The following is a 19,409-nucleotide window of genomic DNA, read 5'->3' on the forward strand; positions in this document are numbered from 1 at the left end:
AAAAAGTAAACAAATTGCCGATTTCAAACTGGACTAAAAATCACGTTCAAATCGCTTTCCACATGAAAAAAAGCGATCACGCTTTATATTTTTTAAAATTGATTGTACAACCACCCATACAATTCAATTCTTTGGAACCACAACTACCCATACAAATGTATTTACACCCACCACCCACAGAAAAAAAGATAAGGTGCCGTCCAACCCTCCCGTACATTTTTTGCTGGAATAGCCCTTAAGTGAAAAGAAGTATTGATATTTTGAATTGTTATCTCTAGTAAAGGCAGTGCATGGTAGGCTTGTTGAATGATTTGGCTGATTTTGCGCTTTGTTAGGCAAATAATGAAGATGACGACAGTGATGGGGAGTACACAGATGACGGAACGGAAGAGACCGCGCTGGAGAGTTATCAGACTCCACTGGACGAGGATACCTGCGCTGTAGACGAGTACATGATCTTCAAAACTGTTGTACAAAGTAAGCATGATTAGCTAAAGTCGTCAAAATTATCCAAAGATAGGGCATGGCTGTGGTTAAGTATGTGCCCACATGGTTGTATGTGACTGTGGTTAAGTATGTGCCCACATGGTTGTATGTGACTGTGGTTAAGTATGTGCCCACATGGTTGTATGTGACTGTGGTTAAGTATGTGCCCACATGGTTGTGGATACTGATATTTTTAATGGTTGTTGAAAAAAGATTCGGGCTATTTTTATGGTTGACTTGTTTCTATATTGTGGTTTTATTCTAGCCCTCCAGACCAGTGACCCAAACTGGTACAACTCCTTGATCAGTCAGTTGACAGAGGAACAAAGAAAGGAAGTAGAGGAAGTGTTCAAGCTGGCCGATCAGAGGAGTGCAGCAGCAGGTTAGTAGCTCTATAGGTTATATTTGTCATCTGTGGAAGGATGGCACGAGTAAAGAAAAAGATTTTACTTGGGTATTGTACATTTTAAAGCAAAGAAATGAATTTTGAAGATTTTCGAAGTCTTTAATTGGGTGAACTTATTCAAATTTATGTTCAGTATGTAGCTGCATTTGATGTTAAGGCAGTAATTTTCCTGCTGTTAGTTATTTTGTCAGATACTGTAGATATATATGTATCTGGTCTTTCAGAGTCCAGGAAGATTGAAGAAAGGGGTGGATATGTATTTCATCAGACGAGTGTGCCAGCAAGTTTCGAATTTGGATCTTAACCATGGTTTAATTACAACAGTGTAACTCCTGGTACATATCTCCCAATATGTGATGAAGATTTTAAAGCCAGTGTTACAGGCACGCTTTCTGAAATTGAAGGCAAAATGTGTTGAATTTTTCAGGAATTGTTGTCTGTAGTGAAATTCAACTAAAGTATTCTCTTACTTTAGTTTTAAATTTCTTTGCATGTGTTTTTGATTCAAACTTTCATGCCATTTTCCGTTCATGAAAAAGCTTTTTGTGAAATGCATCCTTGTGATGTGAACTTCAGTTTTAAACTGAGAAAAACGGGTTGTTTTCATCTGCTTCATATTCTGTCTGCTATTTGAGGAGTGCTAAAGTGTTTCCCTGACTGAAATAGTGCCGAGTTATTATTTATACGTCTACTACTGGACTAACACATCACCAAGAAAATCAGAGACAGAAGATAAAACTACCAAGATAACCTTTCCATTTATGTGTATATTTATAACTGTAAATTATAAAGAACTTGTATAGTAATTTAAATACTGAACAGAGATTTCCCTTTACATTATGGCTTGTATTGGCAAAAATTATGTTGGTTTTTTTTTGTTGATGCTATATAGATCCAGGAAAAAGTTTTGTTCTATCATGACAACAGTGTTATGTGTGTGTTAGAGACTGGAGATGTAAAGAAATAATGTGCGTGTATGTGCAGTTCCTCTGTGTATGTTCAACAACAAATAAAACCACTGAGAAGTTCACAGAAAGAGATTCAGTATGTTATAACCAATTCTATGTATTGTCCGTCTTGTTTTGTTTTATTTTTGTTCCATAATTTGTTACAGCATTCCAAGAGTTCTCTATAATACTGCACATAAATACAGATGGAATTGTTCCATATCGAGAAAATCTACTAAAAATTATTGATTCAGCATCCTTCTCTGTAGTTTAAACTAATCTTTGTTGTACATGTAGAAATTGAACAGAAGTTATGATAATTTCTGATTTATAAGATTTTGCCAAAAATAAGGTAGATGTGATTATAATGTGTACATATAGGCAGTAGCTCAAATTATTTTGTGTAAGTATTAATGCATAATAGTGTTGTAGGAAGGAAAAAAATAAGATTGGAAATCAAAAAAATATGTCCCAACATATGTAGCTACAATTTGTGGATTCAATTTCAGATGCAGTCTTACAGAGTGTGAAACAAAACCTAGTGAATTAAACCTGTGGTACATGTGTAATGTTTATTTCCAGTATTTTCTTGTATTTGCTCATAATAACAACATAAAGAGTAAACCTTCCCACAGCACTGAATATGCTGATTGTGCAATATATATGTGTGTGTGCGAGGGTCGTGTGCTTACTCCAAAAAACTAACAAAGTATAACCTATTAGCCTTCTACCGTGTTCTAGTCTTAAGTGTTATCAAACAAGCTGTTGGAAAACTGCTGTCATTAAATTTATACTATAAGCTTTTTACGCCATGATGTGGCTTGTCCTTTTGTGGGAATTTAGTTTGTTCAAAATCAGTAGCCAGAAGCTGTCAAATTCATTGTAATTGACAAGAAAATGGCAAATTTAGTGTTCTTAGATTATCCTTTTTTGGTTGCAAATGTGATTGGAGTTATTGAGAACACCAGTCCACACGCGAGATATGGAAAGGTGGACCATGGTACCCATTCAATCCAAATGTATTACCTAAAAAGAAATAGTTGGAAAGGCAAGCAAATACAGTGAAAGAAATCCTTTACAGATTGTTTTGTGTTATCTTTAGATCTGTTTGTTGCACAGATTGTGAAGTGAAACAAGTAATAAATGGCTTTTTGTATGGTTAGTATGAACTCCTAAGCTGTAAAAGTAGTCAACACATTTTTAATTGTTGATGTAACCACAGGCACTCGACGTTTTAAATATCTATAATTAAAAAAATTGTCTTCCTGTAAACATAATATTATGTTTACGGGAAGACAATTTTTTTTTTATTATAGATATTTAAAACGTCGAGTGCCTGTGGATGTAACATGCTTCTCACCTGCACGTTGGCTCTGACATTTGCTATTGTTTTTGCATTTTTAAATTTTTTTTTTTTTTTTTTAAATTAAGGAATTTCTTTTAGTGAAGGTAAATTTAGTTTGCTTATTGTGTTGACTGGAATCTATGTAAGGTGATCCGTTGTTTAGCACACTAATGGAATACGGTATGTCTAACGTACAGGTCTGCATTTTATTACAAAATTGTATTTAAAACAAAAATTCATATTGGAGATAGTGTAAAAATGCTATATTTTTAGATATTTAGATTTCATGAGGCAAAATTATTTATCATGTTTCACATAAATTCATGTTCAATAAATCTTGACTGAAAAATGAAATGTGTTGGATTTTTAGGCTTCCGACAAAATTCTCAGGCAGGCATATAGTTGCTGTCATGTCTGTCCGTCCAAGCTCATCTCTCCTAGACCTTTCATCAGAAATTGGATTGTTCCTTTAGGACTTCTGGATCAAGGTCTCTCGCGGTCATTTTGGAAAGGTCAAGATGTTCAACAAAAAAGTTTATTTCAACAGCTTTTAGCCCACATGAGTAAACTTCGGTAACCTATTGCAATTGGTCTGCATCTGTCGTCTGTCACCATTTGAACATTTTTATACGCTCTTCATTAGACGGGACGTATTACATGTATGTTATGGCACTGGCTGTCTATCCCAGATCTTGTTTTCCAGACTTTTCCCTTACGAATGCATCTACAACTTTGAAATTTGGTCACAAAATCTCCCTCAAGAATTGAACAGCTGTAAGAGTGAGTTTGCATTTCAGCTGGATTGGTCCATTCTTTTTTTTTCCGGACTTTTTATGCCCCCGAGGAGGGGGGGGGGGACATATTGTTTTTGTCCTGTCTCATTCTGTCTGAAACTTTAACCTTGCTAATAACTTGAACAGTAAGTGATAGAGCTTTGATATTTCACATGAGTATTCCTTGTGACAAGACCTTTCCGTGGGTACCAACATTTTTGACCCCTTGACCTTGGAGTTTGACCTACTTTTTGAACCTTGCTAATAACTTTTGAACAATAAGTGATAGATTTGATATTTCACATGAGTGTTCCTTGTGACAAGACCTTTCCGTTGGTATTAAACCTTTTCACTTTGACATTTAACTTTTAATTTTTTTTTACATTGGTCATAACTTCTAAATGGTAAATATTAGAGCTTTCATATTATACATGAGCATTTCTTTTGACAAGATCTTTCTACTGGTACCAAGATATTTGCCCTTGGCCATTATCGGGGGCATTTGTGTTTCACAAACACATCTTGTTTTCATTACAGATGTTGCCCTGAAATTTACGCATTAGCTTCCTTTCAGAGAAAAACCGAGTTCAGTTTGCATTTCAGCTTGACTGGTCCATCCGTCTGTGACTTACATTAGGACTAAAAGTAGGTGAAACAGTGTCTGGGCTTTTTTTTTTTGTTCATTATGGATACAGATATTGCACTGAAATTTAGTCAAAGGATTTCTCTTCGAGGGATACAAGGTCAGTTTGCATTTCAGCTGGATTGGTCCATCCTTGACCTACTTTTCACCTTAAAACTAGGTCAAACAGTTTTCCGGTCTTATTATGGATACAGATATTGCCCTGATATTTAGTCAAAGGCTTCCTCTCGGAGGAATACAAAATCAGTTTGCATTTCAGCTGGATTGGTCCATCCATGACCTACTTTTGGGGGGAAATAGTTTTTTTGTTTTTTTTTTTTTTCATTACGGATACTGATATTTAGTCAAAGGCTTCCTCTCGGAGGAAGACAAGTGCTGTTAACATTTCAGCTGGATTGGCGCACTATGACCTACAGTATTTTAGGGGTAGAAGTAGGTCAAAGTTTTCCAGATTTGTTTTAGTATTGCTCTGAAATTTAGTCGCAACCTCCCTTATAGAGAAATGCATAATCGGTTCACATTTAACTTGCTAGTAATTGGTGCACCATGACCTACTTTAAGGCTAAAAGTAGATAAAATGGTTTCCTCGACTTTTTATCATCTCTTACATTTTGTCACAACCTCACTCTTGGTGGAATACATAATCAGTTTACATGTCAGATGGATTGGTGCACCATGACTCACTATAACAGGTTGGGAACACTTCCCCATTAGCGAGATATGCTCGCCAAAACGTGATTATCCCTCTCTAGCGAGAGTAAATATATCCCTACAACCGAGAAAAACACCCATGGAAAATATCTCTTCGTGTTTCACGTGAAAAGAAGAAAATGTGTTATACTTCTGCAAATATATTAATCAAAACAAAAACACTCACGATGTGTATTGGATTTCAGACTGCTTCTCTCTTACGCAGCAACTTTGATATGAAATTTCTTCACTATGTTGTCAATTTCATAGAAATTCGCTTCACGTTGAGTACGTGTCGCACTTATTCAGCGTTGCACGGGATTTGCCATACGCCAAAACACCTGTTTATGGTAATGTTTATTTCTCGCTAGAGAGGGATAATCGCGTTTTAGCGAGAATATCTCGCTATAGGGGAAGTCTTCCCAACCTGTATAAGGCTTTTCTATTCAGAATGTGTGTTGTATCAATTCAGAGTACACAAAATGCTTCCAGGTTCAATTTCACTGTCCAACGGTCGTATATTGCACCGTTTGCGGTACTCTTGATAACTTTACAAATTTGGGTAAGAAGCATCTTGTGGACATATTGGAAATGTGTGACTCTTGCACCTATGGGGGCGAGACAAATGTTGAATCTTTTTTTACAACCACAATTGTAAGAAAAAGTAAATGCATAGTGATGTAGAGCAGGAAGGCCTCTACGAAAATTGTTAATTTCATGATCCCCGCGGTAGAGGTTTTGACTCCAGGGTGGGGCCAAAGTTGGAATATATAGTATATACATGTAAAACATTTAAATAATATCTTCTTTAGTGTTATTAATACGAATTAGATACAGTGGTCCCTCGATATATTGCCAACTTTTGTTCAAGATTTAATTTGTATGGTGTCCGGATAGCCAACAAGCAACGCACCTTCGCGCTCTCACGCCAACAAGCAACGCGCTTTCGCGCCGTCACGCCAACAAGCAACGCGCCTTCGCGCCAACACAACTTTTCACAACTCGCCTTCGCGCAGTCACGCTAACGCAACTTTACACATCTCGCGCTTGTCTGCGCGAAGGTGAATTGTGTAAATTTGTGTTAGCGTGATACGACTAATTTTGACCCATCCTAGAGTCAAAACCCTGGGTTGTAAAATTACCATTTTTTGTACACCCTTTTCTGCTATTCATAAGTATGCATTTAGATTTTATACAGTATCAGTCAACATACAAATAAATACTGTATACTAAGTTTGGCCCAACCCTGGGGTCAGAACCCCTACCCCGGGTATCATCAAATTTATAATTTTGGTAAAGGACTACCTGCTCTTTCTAAATATCCATTTAGTTTCAATTTAGTATCAATAAGACTAAAGAAGATATTATTTAAGTGTTGTACACATAAACACTATATAGTAAGTTTGGCCCCGCCCTGGGGTCAGAACCCCTACCCCGGGGATCATGAAATTTACAATTTTGGTAGAGGCTTTCCTGCTCTACATCACTATGCATTTGGTTTTTCTTAAACATGTGTGGTTGTAGAGAATAAGATTTTTGAAAATTTGTCAATTTTGGGCAGTTTTTGCCCCACCCTTAAGGCCCCAGGAGTGCAGGATTCCTGAAATTTACAATTTATATCCCCCTTATCCCAAAGATGCTTCATACCAAATTTAAAAAGAATCGGAATGATAGTTATCAAGAAGAAGTTAAAAATGTCTATTCACACATTTAATAACTGACCATTTTGGCCCCACCCTGATACCAAAACCCCTACCCCTGGGATCATCAAATTCATAATTTGGTAAAGGAGAACCTGTTCTTTCTAAATATCTATTTAGTTTCAATTTAGTATCACTAGCAGTAAAGAAGATGTTATTTAAGTATTTTACACCTAAACACTATATACCAAGTTTGGCCCCACCCTGGAGTCAGAACCCCTACCCCGGGATCATGAAATTTACAATTTTGGTAGAAGCCTTCCTGCTCTACATCACTATGCATTTAGTTTTTCTTACACGTGTGCGGTTCTTGAGAAGATTTTTTTGAAAATTGGTCAATTTTGGACAGTTTTTGCCCCACCCATAGGGCCCCAGGGGTGCCGGAGTCCTGGAATTTACAATTTATATCCCTCTTGTCCCAAAGATGCTTCATGCCAAATATGAAAAGAATTGGACTAGTAGTTATTAAGAAGTAAAAAATGTTCAAATGTTAACGCACGACGTCGGACGACAACCATGCAACTGCAATAGTTCACCTGAGTAAGAACCACTGAGCCAGAAGAGCTGAAATTTACATAAAAACTTCCTGACATAGTGCAGATTCAAGTTTGCACGAATCTTGGCCCCCGGAGTAGGTTAGGACCACAATAGGGGATCAAAGTTTTACATAGAAATATATAGGGAAAATCTTTAAACATCTTCAAAAGAACCACCGAGCCAGAAGAGTTGATATTTACATGAAAGCTTTCTGACATAGTGCAGATTCAAGTTTGTTCAAATCATGGCCTCCAGGGTTAGGTTGGAGCCACAATAGCGACTAAGGTTTTACATGCAAATATATAGTCTTCAGATATGGGCCAAGGTGACCCAGGTGAGCGATGTGGCCATGGGCCTCTTATTTAATGTTTAGATTGCTTAACTAAGGTATTTCTAATAGTTAGCAAAAATTTGAATATCAGTTGTCAAGGTACATAAGAGATGCAGAGCTCACAATTACTTAATTGTTATGTAATTAAGGTTCGTGCCTTGTTTTTGTTTACATGTTAAATATACAAGTAAAAGTTCGTTTCAAGCAGATTTTTTTCAATTCACAAGTTAATTCTGAATACAATTAAATAGTTTCTAGTAAATAGTTTCTATAGTGTTTGGCACATCTCAATTTTCTTTTAAACATGTTATTTTCTATTAGGCCATCTATATGTACACAAAAACATGGCACGAGCCTTGTTTACAATTCAAAGAATAGCGAGTGCTGTATCTGACGCTTGTAACTCAACAACTAGTATTCAAATTTAGAATTTGAAAATTTTCAACTCAAATTCTGTCCATGCCCCTTTAGAGAACACATCTTGGTTTCATACTATTTAGCCAAGTGAGCTTTTCTGATCACCCGTTCATACTTTCGATTTCTCCAGAACCACTGGGCCAATTTCAATTAAACTTGGTTAAAATCATCCTTGATTGAAGGGGATTCAAGTTTGTTCAACTGAAGGATCATGCCCTCTTCAAAGGAGAGATAATCACAAGAGGCCCATGGGCAACATCGCTCACCTGAGTCACCTTGGCCCATATTTAAAGATTTTCCCTATATACATTCGCATGCAAAACTTTGATCCCTGTTATGGCCCCAATCTACCCCCAGGGGCCATGATTTTAACAAACTTGAATCTGCACTATTGAAAATGTAGGCAGGAATCCAGAGTTAGTGCGTAGTTCTTCCTTACTTCAACATTTTTATCATATATCGCACAATTAAGTAACAGGCAATTGACTTTAGGACCAAGGTCATTTTGCAAATGTTAAGGTCACTCAGAACATGCCTTGTGGATGTATATAGTATGAAAGGTGAAGATAACGAACAGTGATCAATGCAAGGTGAAGATAACGAACAGTGATCAATCTCATAACTCCTACAAGCAATACAAAATAGATAGTTGGGCAAACACGGACCTCTGGACACACCAGAGGTGGGATCAGGTGCCTAGGAGGAGTAAGCATCCCCTGTTGACCGGTCACACCCGCCGTGAGCCCTATATCCTGATCAGGTAAACGGAGTTATCCGCAGTCAAAATCAGTGTGCCAAGAACGGCTTAACAATCGGTATGAAACACGTCAGACAGCATTTGTGAGGTTGTATTGACGAACTAGATCGTTATAACGACCATAGAATTTGCGAAATGCTGACTTCAATCGAGACTGTTGAAATCCCTGTACCATTAACTTGTTTGTCAGTAGCTTACCTCGATTTAAAAACTTACTATACCCAGAACAAGCTCTTGCATATCGAATCAGTTGAGATATATAAACACCATATGCAGGTGATAATGGAATATATTGCTACAGAAACATGGGAAGTTGACGATGGAGAAGCTGAAATCATCCCGTTTGTCATACAGTTGAGTTGTCAGTTTGCCATTAATGTCTACTTTCAATAAAATATCGAAGTATGAAGCAGAAGTGGACGACTTTGTGGTGTCTTTTGTTTCAAGCTCACAGGGATATATTGAATCGACATATGAATGAAAGTTATTGTTAATAGACAAAACGTCGATATATCTAAATGTCGAATTGAAGGTCACAGCAAGAGATTTTTTCTTCTCACGTAGAAGTTTTTGAATAAATTCTGCTTCATATGAATATAGATAAGTCAGCTAACAAAGGAGCACAATTCGTGCCCATGGGAATTCCAACAGGCTGTTGGAAGACCTGATCACCAAATACCACGAAGATATAGTCAAAGAGGAACTCTGGCATATTTTTTATTTCAACTTCAGAGTACTTGTGCATGGAATCAGAGTGGTGTTTAACAAAGTAATTTTTGGATGACTGATCACTAGATGTGAATATTTCTGTTTTCCATTTTTGTTAAAGAAGCAATTGTCTATGACGTCAAAAAGTCTACCAGTAGTCTTTAATTTATCGTGAGGAATGGTTGTGTAAAAGTTCTTAAGAATATTTTAGAATCCAGAATGATTTGATTAACACCACTTCTTGAATATGTAGTCGCACAGTAAGTTTGAAGTTTCTCCTCCACAGCTGTTAATATTCTTGGTAGAGCACTTACTGGATCCAGCAATGTATCTTTGTAAGGGTTTTTGTGTAGTTTAGGAATCCAGTATAGGTACGGTAACTCATTTTCATTTGATCCATTGACTGGGATTTAAATGTGTCTAAAACTGAAGCATGGTTTTGAAGAATTTCATATTTTGAAAGGGCAGTTGGAGTATAAGTACGATTACCAAAAGTGGAATTAATGCCAAGTTCGTTTAAAATACAGTTGTAATAATGAGCCTTACAAACAAAGACAATGTTGTTACAAGCTTTGTCAGCTGGAACCAAAACATATTTCTCATGTTACCTATCTAATTCTTTTATCACTTCTGGTTTACTAAACACAGAAGGATAGATGGTACGTACTTTTGTTTTAATATGTCTAATACAGGATTTTAATATTCCTCTTATGCTTTTAACCATTCTGACAATGTATCAAGTTCTTCTTTTTCATATTTAGCCCATCGTCTGGCATAATCTTTGACAGAATTCATAATAGAGGTGAAGTTCTGTCGCCAATTGAAAGACCGAGGTTCTCTGTATTTCGGACCTTTTATAATAAATGATTTGAGGTCCTCATTTTTCAACTATATCAACATCACCAGTAATGACATGTCCAGCTGGACTATAGTTGAAAGAAGATAAAGAACAAGAACATGGAGGTGGATTACGTATAAGATGGTATATATCTAAGCACTGCAAAGTTTGTTTATAATTAAAAGTTTGAATGCAATAGTAGAAGTATAGCTGTAGGAAATTCAGGGTGTAGACTTGAACTTGAAATAAGTTGGAATACACAACTGAACCCTTTTATGATAAAGAATGTTGCTTATGTTGACGGCATCTATTCCTTTGTTTGTAAATTTGAGCTGAAGTGGAAAAACCCACTCCATTTAAATTATAATTTTGTAACTTTTAAAACAAGCAGAAGTCTGTAAGATATATTTAATAGTCATCTTCATCGCTTGAACAATCTTCTGACGTTTTATCAAATCCGAAAACAGTTTTATTGGTAGGTCTGACTTCTGGAACTTCAATTATACCTACAATACATAGACATGTTAACATGAGTAACAGAAGTTTACAACTGCCTATGGATATTTAAAACTACAGTTCACACAGAATCCTGACAATATGAAATGATAAAATGTTGAGATCAATTTAAGTTCAATGAAAATATCAAAAATTTAATTATTTTCAATGAGAACAAATCTGCGGAGTTGTGAAACTGCAGACTAAACTAAAAACATAAATCCAGAGTTATGACAAAACTACGTCGACTTTATAACACGTACACTCTACTTTCTGAAAAGGTTCGTTCATGTGTACCTGATTTTCCAAGTCGTTTTTCTAACACTGAGGTAGGAAAGTTGTCTGTGTCTCCAAGCTCTTCAAAACCAACTATCCTAAACAAAAACAAAAAAAAACACAGATCAAACAAAAATCATGTATACTGATTTCATCACTCAAGAAAACAATGAAAATTTGCATTCAACAAAAATTAATGAAACCAGATGAACAGTATTCACATTTTTGTATAAATATTGTCAGAACAATTCTGAATAGCTAAACTAGATATCATGATTATGGCCAAGCATCACAAGAGGTCCCTGAACTTGGCATTATTTTCATAAAGGAGAATCCAACCTGATCTGTAACCCATTGATGTAAGTTCATATATAAATTTTCATTTCACTAGTTGCAAGTCTGGAAAACTATAAAGTCCCTGAAAGTTACTAAGCTCAAAGTCCATAACGCAAACAAAGCTCAAACTAGACCTACTACCCATTGATAAGTTAATGTATAAATTTTCAATTCAATAGATGTGTAGCGGTCAGTCGGGTTTGATCGCCGGTGGCTAAATAGCTCAGTTGGTAGAACACCTGACTAGAAATTCATGTTTGGGTTCGAATCCCAGTCTGGTCCATTGCATTTTCTCCCTCCCTGTTACGTTTGGTGCCATTGACCATCTCTGTCCTGTCCTGTCCTGCATGGGGCAAAAAAATCTGGGTCGTATGTCTTCAAGGATGAAGACAATTTAAGGAGGAAGGAATGTAGCGGTCAGACAGGTTCAATTGCCAGACGCCAGAGAGCTAAGGTGGTACGTAGAACATGGGCTGATATATAGTGACTAGAAATTCAGGGGGCCCAGGTTAGAATCCTGGTCTACTCCATTGCATTTTCTCCCTTCCTGTTACAGATGCATGGATAGCCGAAAAAAGTCCACAAAACATTTGCATGGATGCATGCACACAGGCTGGTCACCACAGCTACAGCACCTGCCTATTGCAAGGCCCTTAAGGAGGTATGCTACGTACACCAGAGAAATTTAAATTTACTTCATTTAGTCAAAAAATGACGTTTTAGTAGAAAGAAATCATGCTAGACCCAAACCCGCGACCTACAGTTCAGCAGTTGACGTACTAACCAACTGACGTACTCAGCTAGGAGATATTTTTTTTAATGAATGAATAGACAAATATTGCTGATATATTAATATTTTCATCCATGATTTTATAGGAAGTCATCCATTATGACAATGTAGAGTACCTCCTTAATTATCATTGCATATTAAAAGAGGTATTATATGGTGAATTAATTAAAACACGACTGATAGACAAAGCTCATTGTTTCAACTGGGCATAAAACTAAAAACTATAATATCACATTTTGAAATAGAATATACATGTAATACCTGTCTACAACAACTCCATTTTTGAAACACAACACTGCAGGTAACACTCGAATCTTGAGCTTTTCTACAAAATACTTTGCTTTATCCACATTTATCTTGGCAAATTTTGTCTCAAAGTACTTCTTTGTCAATGCCTGAAAAAATAAATAAATATACAATTACATGTTAATACTTTTAAGTATATTCTGAAAAAATTACATCTTAATGAAAACAAGAGGTTTAGTACAACTTATGCCACAAACTTACCTTCACCTGAGTCACATTGCTTTAATGAAAAGTAAATGAATCATAACTATGTTGTTCTTGATAATAAAATTCTGAATTCCGTACTCAAAAGGAAATATCCAAACCCAATATTATATAGGTATACCCTGGCCCCAGGGGGGCATTGTTTGAATAAGTTTATACACAAACAGTAAATATGAAATGACAAACTGTATAGTTTCATGTTGAGATTATTTCTAAATCTTCCAATGTTATAACCCCCACCCCCCAACCCCCCCATGTAACAGTGGTTTCATGAACCCCATGGTTCAAACAAACTTAACACTACCATGTGTATTTTCAAAGTTATATGACTTCAGTGCAGCAGTGTTTCTTGAGGATATTTTGTAAATGATATCACATCTTGTTTCACATATTACCTCTAAGTGTGTGTCCATTATTGCACAACTCCTGAAATCTTCATGAAAAAAGTGGATGACACACCTCTCTTCTTGTGTAGTTAAATCTAGAAATCCCTTCTCCACTGGGATCTCTCTGAAATTTTCACCATTTCCTTCTTTTAATTTATTAAACAATATTTTATTATGCATAAAACATAAATGGATTAGACAACAGGTATTGCCTATATAAGCCTTCTCCATTGGTTAATATTAAGCATAATACATGCGCCTTATGAAAGAGTTTATTAAACTGCACACTGACATCTAGATAAAATCTTTGACTGACAAAACATAACTCATGTCTGTATTCAATCAGTGCAGATATATACAGTACACTTGTGTAGATTTAAAGTGAAGGTCAGCTGACATCTGCACCACAATTGCACACTGAGGAAAGATGCGTGACTACAAACGATGGTTACATCAATTTTAATTGCATGGGATTAAATGAACACACATACACTACACACAAATAAATAACTTTAGGGAATGAAATTATGATATTTTAATCTTATTTCATTCCCTCATCTTTAGATAGTGCATGTTCTGAAAATTAATTATCATGGTTGATTCGGTCCAATGGTATAGAGTATAATTGTTAATCTTTTAATTATAGAACAAATCGTGTCGGAATCATAAATCATAATATTCAATTCTAGGTGATGAATATATCTATTATAACCTTTAACATTCACTTTTAGTGCATTTAAATGTATCCATGTAAACTAAGCCTTTCTGGGCCCCTGTAAAACTCTAAATTTGAAAGCTTATTAATTTAAAAGATGACTAAATCTGTTTTTTCCTACAGAACATGCCCAAAACAGTTCACATAGTTTGTCTGATATCTGACATAAATACAGTTCACATAGTTTGTCTGATATCTGACATATAAATACAGTTCACATAGTTTGTCTGATATCTGTCATATACACAGTTCACATAGCTTGTCTGATATCTGGTGTATATACAGTTCACATAGCTTGTCTGATATCTGGTGTATATACAGTTCACATAGTTTGTCTGATATCTGGTGTATACACAGTTCACATAGCTTGTCTGATATCTGGTGTATACACAGTTCACATAGTTTGTCTGATATCTGGTGTATACACAGTTCACATAGTTTGTCTGATATCTGGTGTATACACAGTTCACATAGTTTGTCTGATATCTGGTGTATACACAGTTCACATAGTTTGTCTGATATCTGGTGTATACACAGTTCACATAGTTTGTCTGATATCTGGTGTATACACAGTTCACATAGTTTGTCTGATATCTGGTGTATACACAGTTCACATAGTTTGTCTGATATCTGGTGTATACACAGTTCACATAGTTTTTCTGATATCTGGTGTATACACAGTTCACATAGCTTGTCTGATATCTGGTGTATACACAGTTCACATAGTTTGTCTGATATCTGGTGTATACACAGTTCACATAGTTTGTCTGATATCTGGTGTATACACAGTTCACATAGTTTGTCTGATATCTGGTGTATACACAGTTCACATAGTTTGTCTGATATCTGGTGTATACACAGTTCACATAGTTTGTCTGATATCTGGTGTATACACAGTTCACATAGCTTGTCTGATATCTGGTGTATACACAGTTCACATAGTTTGTCTGATATCTGGTGTATACACAGTTCACATAGTTTGTCTGATATCTGGTGTATACACAGTTCACATAGTTTGTCTGATATCTGGTGTATACACAGTTCACATAGCTTGTCTGATATCTGGCATCAGGAGTATGTAGCATTTAAAACAATTTCTCGATTTTATAAGCAAACTCAATGTCATAAAACAAAGAACATAGCTTTGGACAAATTTTTTGTTTTCTATTATATACTTTTACTATCTAGAAAGATAAATCTATGAGATGAACATGATAAATATACAGTGTTCGAAAATGGTTTAAAACTTGGCATAGACCACGGGTCTATGCCAAAACAAGATGACTTAGACCTCATCGAATTGGCATAGACCGCAATATTGAAAAAAAAAACCCAACACAAATTTAAAACATTATTATTCACTTCTAATGTACATGTACTTGGAAAGCATATTTTCTTTCCATTTCCATAACAATGTCCTCCTTTCCTCATAACGTTTATCAGACGTTGACTTTTGGGATAACTCTTTTGCGTCAAATCTAGAAAATCAGCATAGACAATTTGGTCTATCCCAATTACAATTCGCATAGACTGCATGCATGGTGTTATTTGACAGAGACTTGGTCTATCGGTCTATGGTTAATTTCGAACACTGAATATATAAAAATTTATCCAAGCCTGTTCTTCCAGAAGAATACCTGAGTAAAATAAAGAGCCATTTCATGTCAAAATACGGAAAAGTTTTGTTTGCTATATTGTCGTATTTTCGCATCTTCTTCATTTTTATCTAAAACTGAGAACAACTGAGTTGCATCAAGATTCTTGCACAAAATACGCTTAAAACAAAAGCATGAATGTCGATTTTGGTGAGCAAATAAAGCCCTTACAATAATATAGTTAATTCAATGCTTTATTTATTTAATGATTTTGGAAAATTTGTCCCTAAGGTCCTATGCAGGGGTGTAAGAGTCCTGAAATTTACAATGTACATCCCCCTTGTCCCAAAGATGTTAAATACCAAAACCAATGTACTATGTTCTGCATTAACTCAGAGAAGATACCCCCAACTTGTAATTATTCATCTTAACTATTAGTAGTATCATTATACATGTATATGTCAACTAAACAGTTAAAAATATGTAATTGATTTAAGTTGATCGATCCTCATGTGACTTATCAATATCAATGGTTGAAAGTGGAAAAACTGTATTCATTTCCACTCAGTATAGTTTTATTTAATTAATAAATAAAATGTGCATGCTACCACCTTTTTTAAGATGTCAGATATACAAAAACAGAAGTATATGTTAACATCAGAAAATCAATATTTTCGTTATACAGAATAATTAAAATAGATAAAAACTAGTTGAAATGACAAATTTTAAATGTCAACAGTTTAAAAAACAATGCTGATTCATAGATATATGTACAGATTAATTGCGGATATTGGGGAAATCATGTATAATAGACATGCAGTAGAAGAAATACCAGCATAAGAGTTATTGCCCTTGAAAACATTTTGTTTTTATTATAAATAACTGATTATTTATGGAAAAAATAATTTTTTTCAATATCAATAGTTTACCAGTTTTTTTATTTTATGCAGTGAATAAAATTCCTCTTAAAGATATATTTCTATCATGCGCAAAGTTTAATTTAATAAAGATTTTTGCAAAAACCTACGACATCACATGAGGATCGATCAACCTTAATGCTTTATTTATTCAATAAGGATTGCAAACAGCCCTAGGGCTAGGAATATGCTCTCCTCAACATAATATACAAAGCATAGAAAACAGAAACAACAAAGCATACAATACAATATACATATCACAATGACAACTGTATTATGGGAAATCATATATAATCCTATATACAGAATATAGAGGTATTAATGGCATACGAATAAAGTTCTAGAATTATTAAGGTATTAATGGCATACTAGCTGTAATAATGTAGCCCTCTCCGATATTTTTTTTTCTTTTTCGGATAGGGCTACATTATTGCAGCTAATGGCATACGTGTAAAGTTCTAGAATTATTAAGGTATTAATGGCATACGAGTAAAGTTCTAGAATTATTAAGGTACATATTAATGGCATACGTGTAAAGACCATGCTGCTTTTCTTTCATAAGATGAAGGTCTGCAGTCTGTTTTTTCAGCTCCTCCATTCGAGCTTCACGGATATATGCTGGAATCTCTTCCTTATCTAATTCATCAAGAAGTTCCTGTAAAAGTATCCAAGCACCTGTAGCGTAGCATAGATACTGGTAGTATTGTATAATTCATGATTTATAAATACTAATTTTTATTAATAAATCTTACATATATTTGATTATGTGAATGTATTCATACATTATGAATGCTTTCATACATTACTATATTTCAACAAGATTTTGCTTTTTAAAAAAAAAAGGGGGGGGGGTTATAATACAACAACTCAGAATGGCATTATGCCACACAAACAATCACACTGACATCTCACAATGCCAATCCAACTATAAACAACATACTGTACGTATGTTGAAGAAAGGAGTCATGGCTATCTCATGATGGTTAAAAGTTGTTGACTGCATGATGTAAATATTTTTCGTCCTACTTAACAGAGAACCCTGGGTTTTTTTAAATTATAACAAATGTGTAGACTGTTTGACTACATTGATTATTGATGATAGTACAAATAATAAACAAACTAACAAATTTTCATCTATCATCCAGTTTTATTATCCATGCCTTTATCTATATTATACATGCACCTACAATCCATTTATTCAATGTATTGAAATGCACTCTCCTTTTGCCACTCTTTAATTTCTGTAATACCCAATTTAGCATCTTGACAAATTGCGATCTTGACAGATCCCGATTATACAGTACTCAAATATAAACATCGCAATTTGTCAAGATGCTAAATTTTTTATGTGTGCAAAATAAACAAACTTGACATAGAATTCTAGTAAATTTGTATTCAGATTACCACGGAATTTTTCTTTATATTAAATTGACTGGGATTGAGATTACATGAATTGGAGTGTGTTCGAGATAGCCGTTCTTCATACGAGTACAAATTCCTGTCGACCCCAAACGCTGAGTATGCAACCCGGGAACGGGTTTGAGGTGCAAGAACTCACACCAACTCTATAGGTAGTTATAGGTAGTGTGGTCAAAGAACACATTCATGCGCACATGTTCTCGTCGTTCGCGACTCTAAGAACGGAGCACAAGAACAATGGGAACGGCGACCTCGAACGCACTATTAATGAGCATTGAAGGGACAGTACTTTTCTCCACTAAAATGGGTTATAGCGAGCAAAGCTCGCGTCGCAAAGTAACGCGACGAGCTCGCTCCAATGATTACACATGAGTCACGTGATTTGCTCTACATAAGCTGAAAAAAAGATGAATATTACCCATAATGCTTCTGGAAAAATGTCACAGTCACTGCGGTATACTTCATTGACAATCTCGTAATTAAAATAATTAGATTGTTTAGAAAGTACCATAAACGTTTTTAAATTCCAGACAAGCTTTCTCATAGCCTCAAACATTTTGTTTTTGCTTGCTTTGAAAGAGAAAAAACAAACATTCCAGTTAATATAACGTCACAATGTAATTGTTTACATCCATCACGTTATATTTCCTCCGTTAAATGAAGAGGCGGATAAAATTTCTATAAGTCGTGTTGCAAGATGTTATTAATGGACTTCACTCGTCTCAACGATCACATCGTACAACATATTAGATTAATGAAAATTCATAATGCAGTTTGATTTATATGTGTACTATCACTAATAATCAATATAGTCAGTTTTCACATTTTTAATAATTAAATAAAAATCTCGGGGGGGTTCTCTAGACTTCTCCAGGGTTCTCTACTTAGTAGGACTTCGTAAATATACAAGACTTCCGACAGTCTTGTATTAAAAAAAATCATGTTAGTATAAAATAATAAGCATATGTATAACATTAAAGCCTATAAATGTGAAAAAAGAGAATCTTACTAACTCTCATTATGATCATAATGATGTTTATTTTGTCATTACATGATTGATCACGCATGGACATGACTGTCAATCTTATAGAAAATTCTTCCACGAGAACAGTGTTTTCATATGTTAATCAAAAGTAAAAACATGATAGCTATAATTTGTGACTGGTTTGATATCACCTACTTCCTCAGCAAGAGCCTCATCTCCCAAAATTTCATTTGCACGATCTGTTGTTGTGGTCGCCATTTTCAAACAAAATGATATGCATTATTAGTTCGTACTCAAAATTCTTAAAATTATCCTTTTCAACAATAAGCAACAGCAGAGTATACTGATATAAAAACGTCGGTAAAACATCTACAATTATAAAAACTAAAACTAATGACATAAATATA

General features: G+C 35.0%; 2 protein-coding genes across 3 annotated transcripts in view; one reads left to right on the top strand and one right to left on the bottom strand.

Moving 5' to 3' along the window:
• Positions 1-3,538, top strand: part of LOC125646990 (importin-7-like) — a 34,494-nt gene extending 30,956 nt beyond the window's left edge. Inside the window, exons 26-29 of one of the 2 annotated variants that reach the window (XR_007359954.2) lie at positions 336-477; positions 752-868; positions 1,117-3,051; positions 3,173-3,538. Coding sequence is in view for 1 of the 2 variants with exons in the window: in XM_048873689.2 (XP_048729646.1) it covers positions 336-477; positions 752-868; positions 1,117-1,196 (339 nt within the window). In the remaining variant the exon portion in view is untranslated. Of the gene's footprint in view, positions 1-335; positions 478-751; positions 869-1,116 lie in introns of both variants that reach the window. The other variant, XM_048873689.2, reaches the window with a different exon arrangement.
• Positions 3,539-10,971: 7,433 nt separating this feature from the next.
• Positions 10,972-19,296, bottom strand: LOC125646998 (uncharacterized). The gene is made up of 6 exons (XM_048873696.2): positions 19,198-19,296; positions 17,129-17,253; positions 13,381-13,495; positions 12,737-12,870; positions 11,371-11,447; positions 10,972-11,084 (listed from the first exon to the last, which is right to left on the bottom strand). The coding sequence occupies exons 1-6, from the start codon at positions 19,258-19,260 to the stop codon at positions 10,987-10,989; spliced, it is 612 nt and encodes a 203-aa protein (XP_048729653.1). The 5' UTR covers positions 19,261-19,296; the 3' UTR covers positions 10,972-10,986.
• Between the last annotated feature and the right edge of the window lie 113 nt (positions 19,297-19,409).

This window comes from Ostrea edulis, chromosome 6 (genome assembly GCF_947568905.1).
Source record: "Ostrea edulis chromosome 6, xbOstEdul1.1, whole genome shotgun sequence".
Lineage (NCBI taxonomy): Eukaryota > Metazoa > Mollusca > Bivalvia > Ostreida > Ostreidae > Ostrea > Ostrea edulis.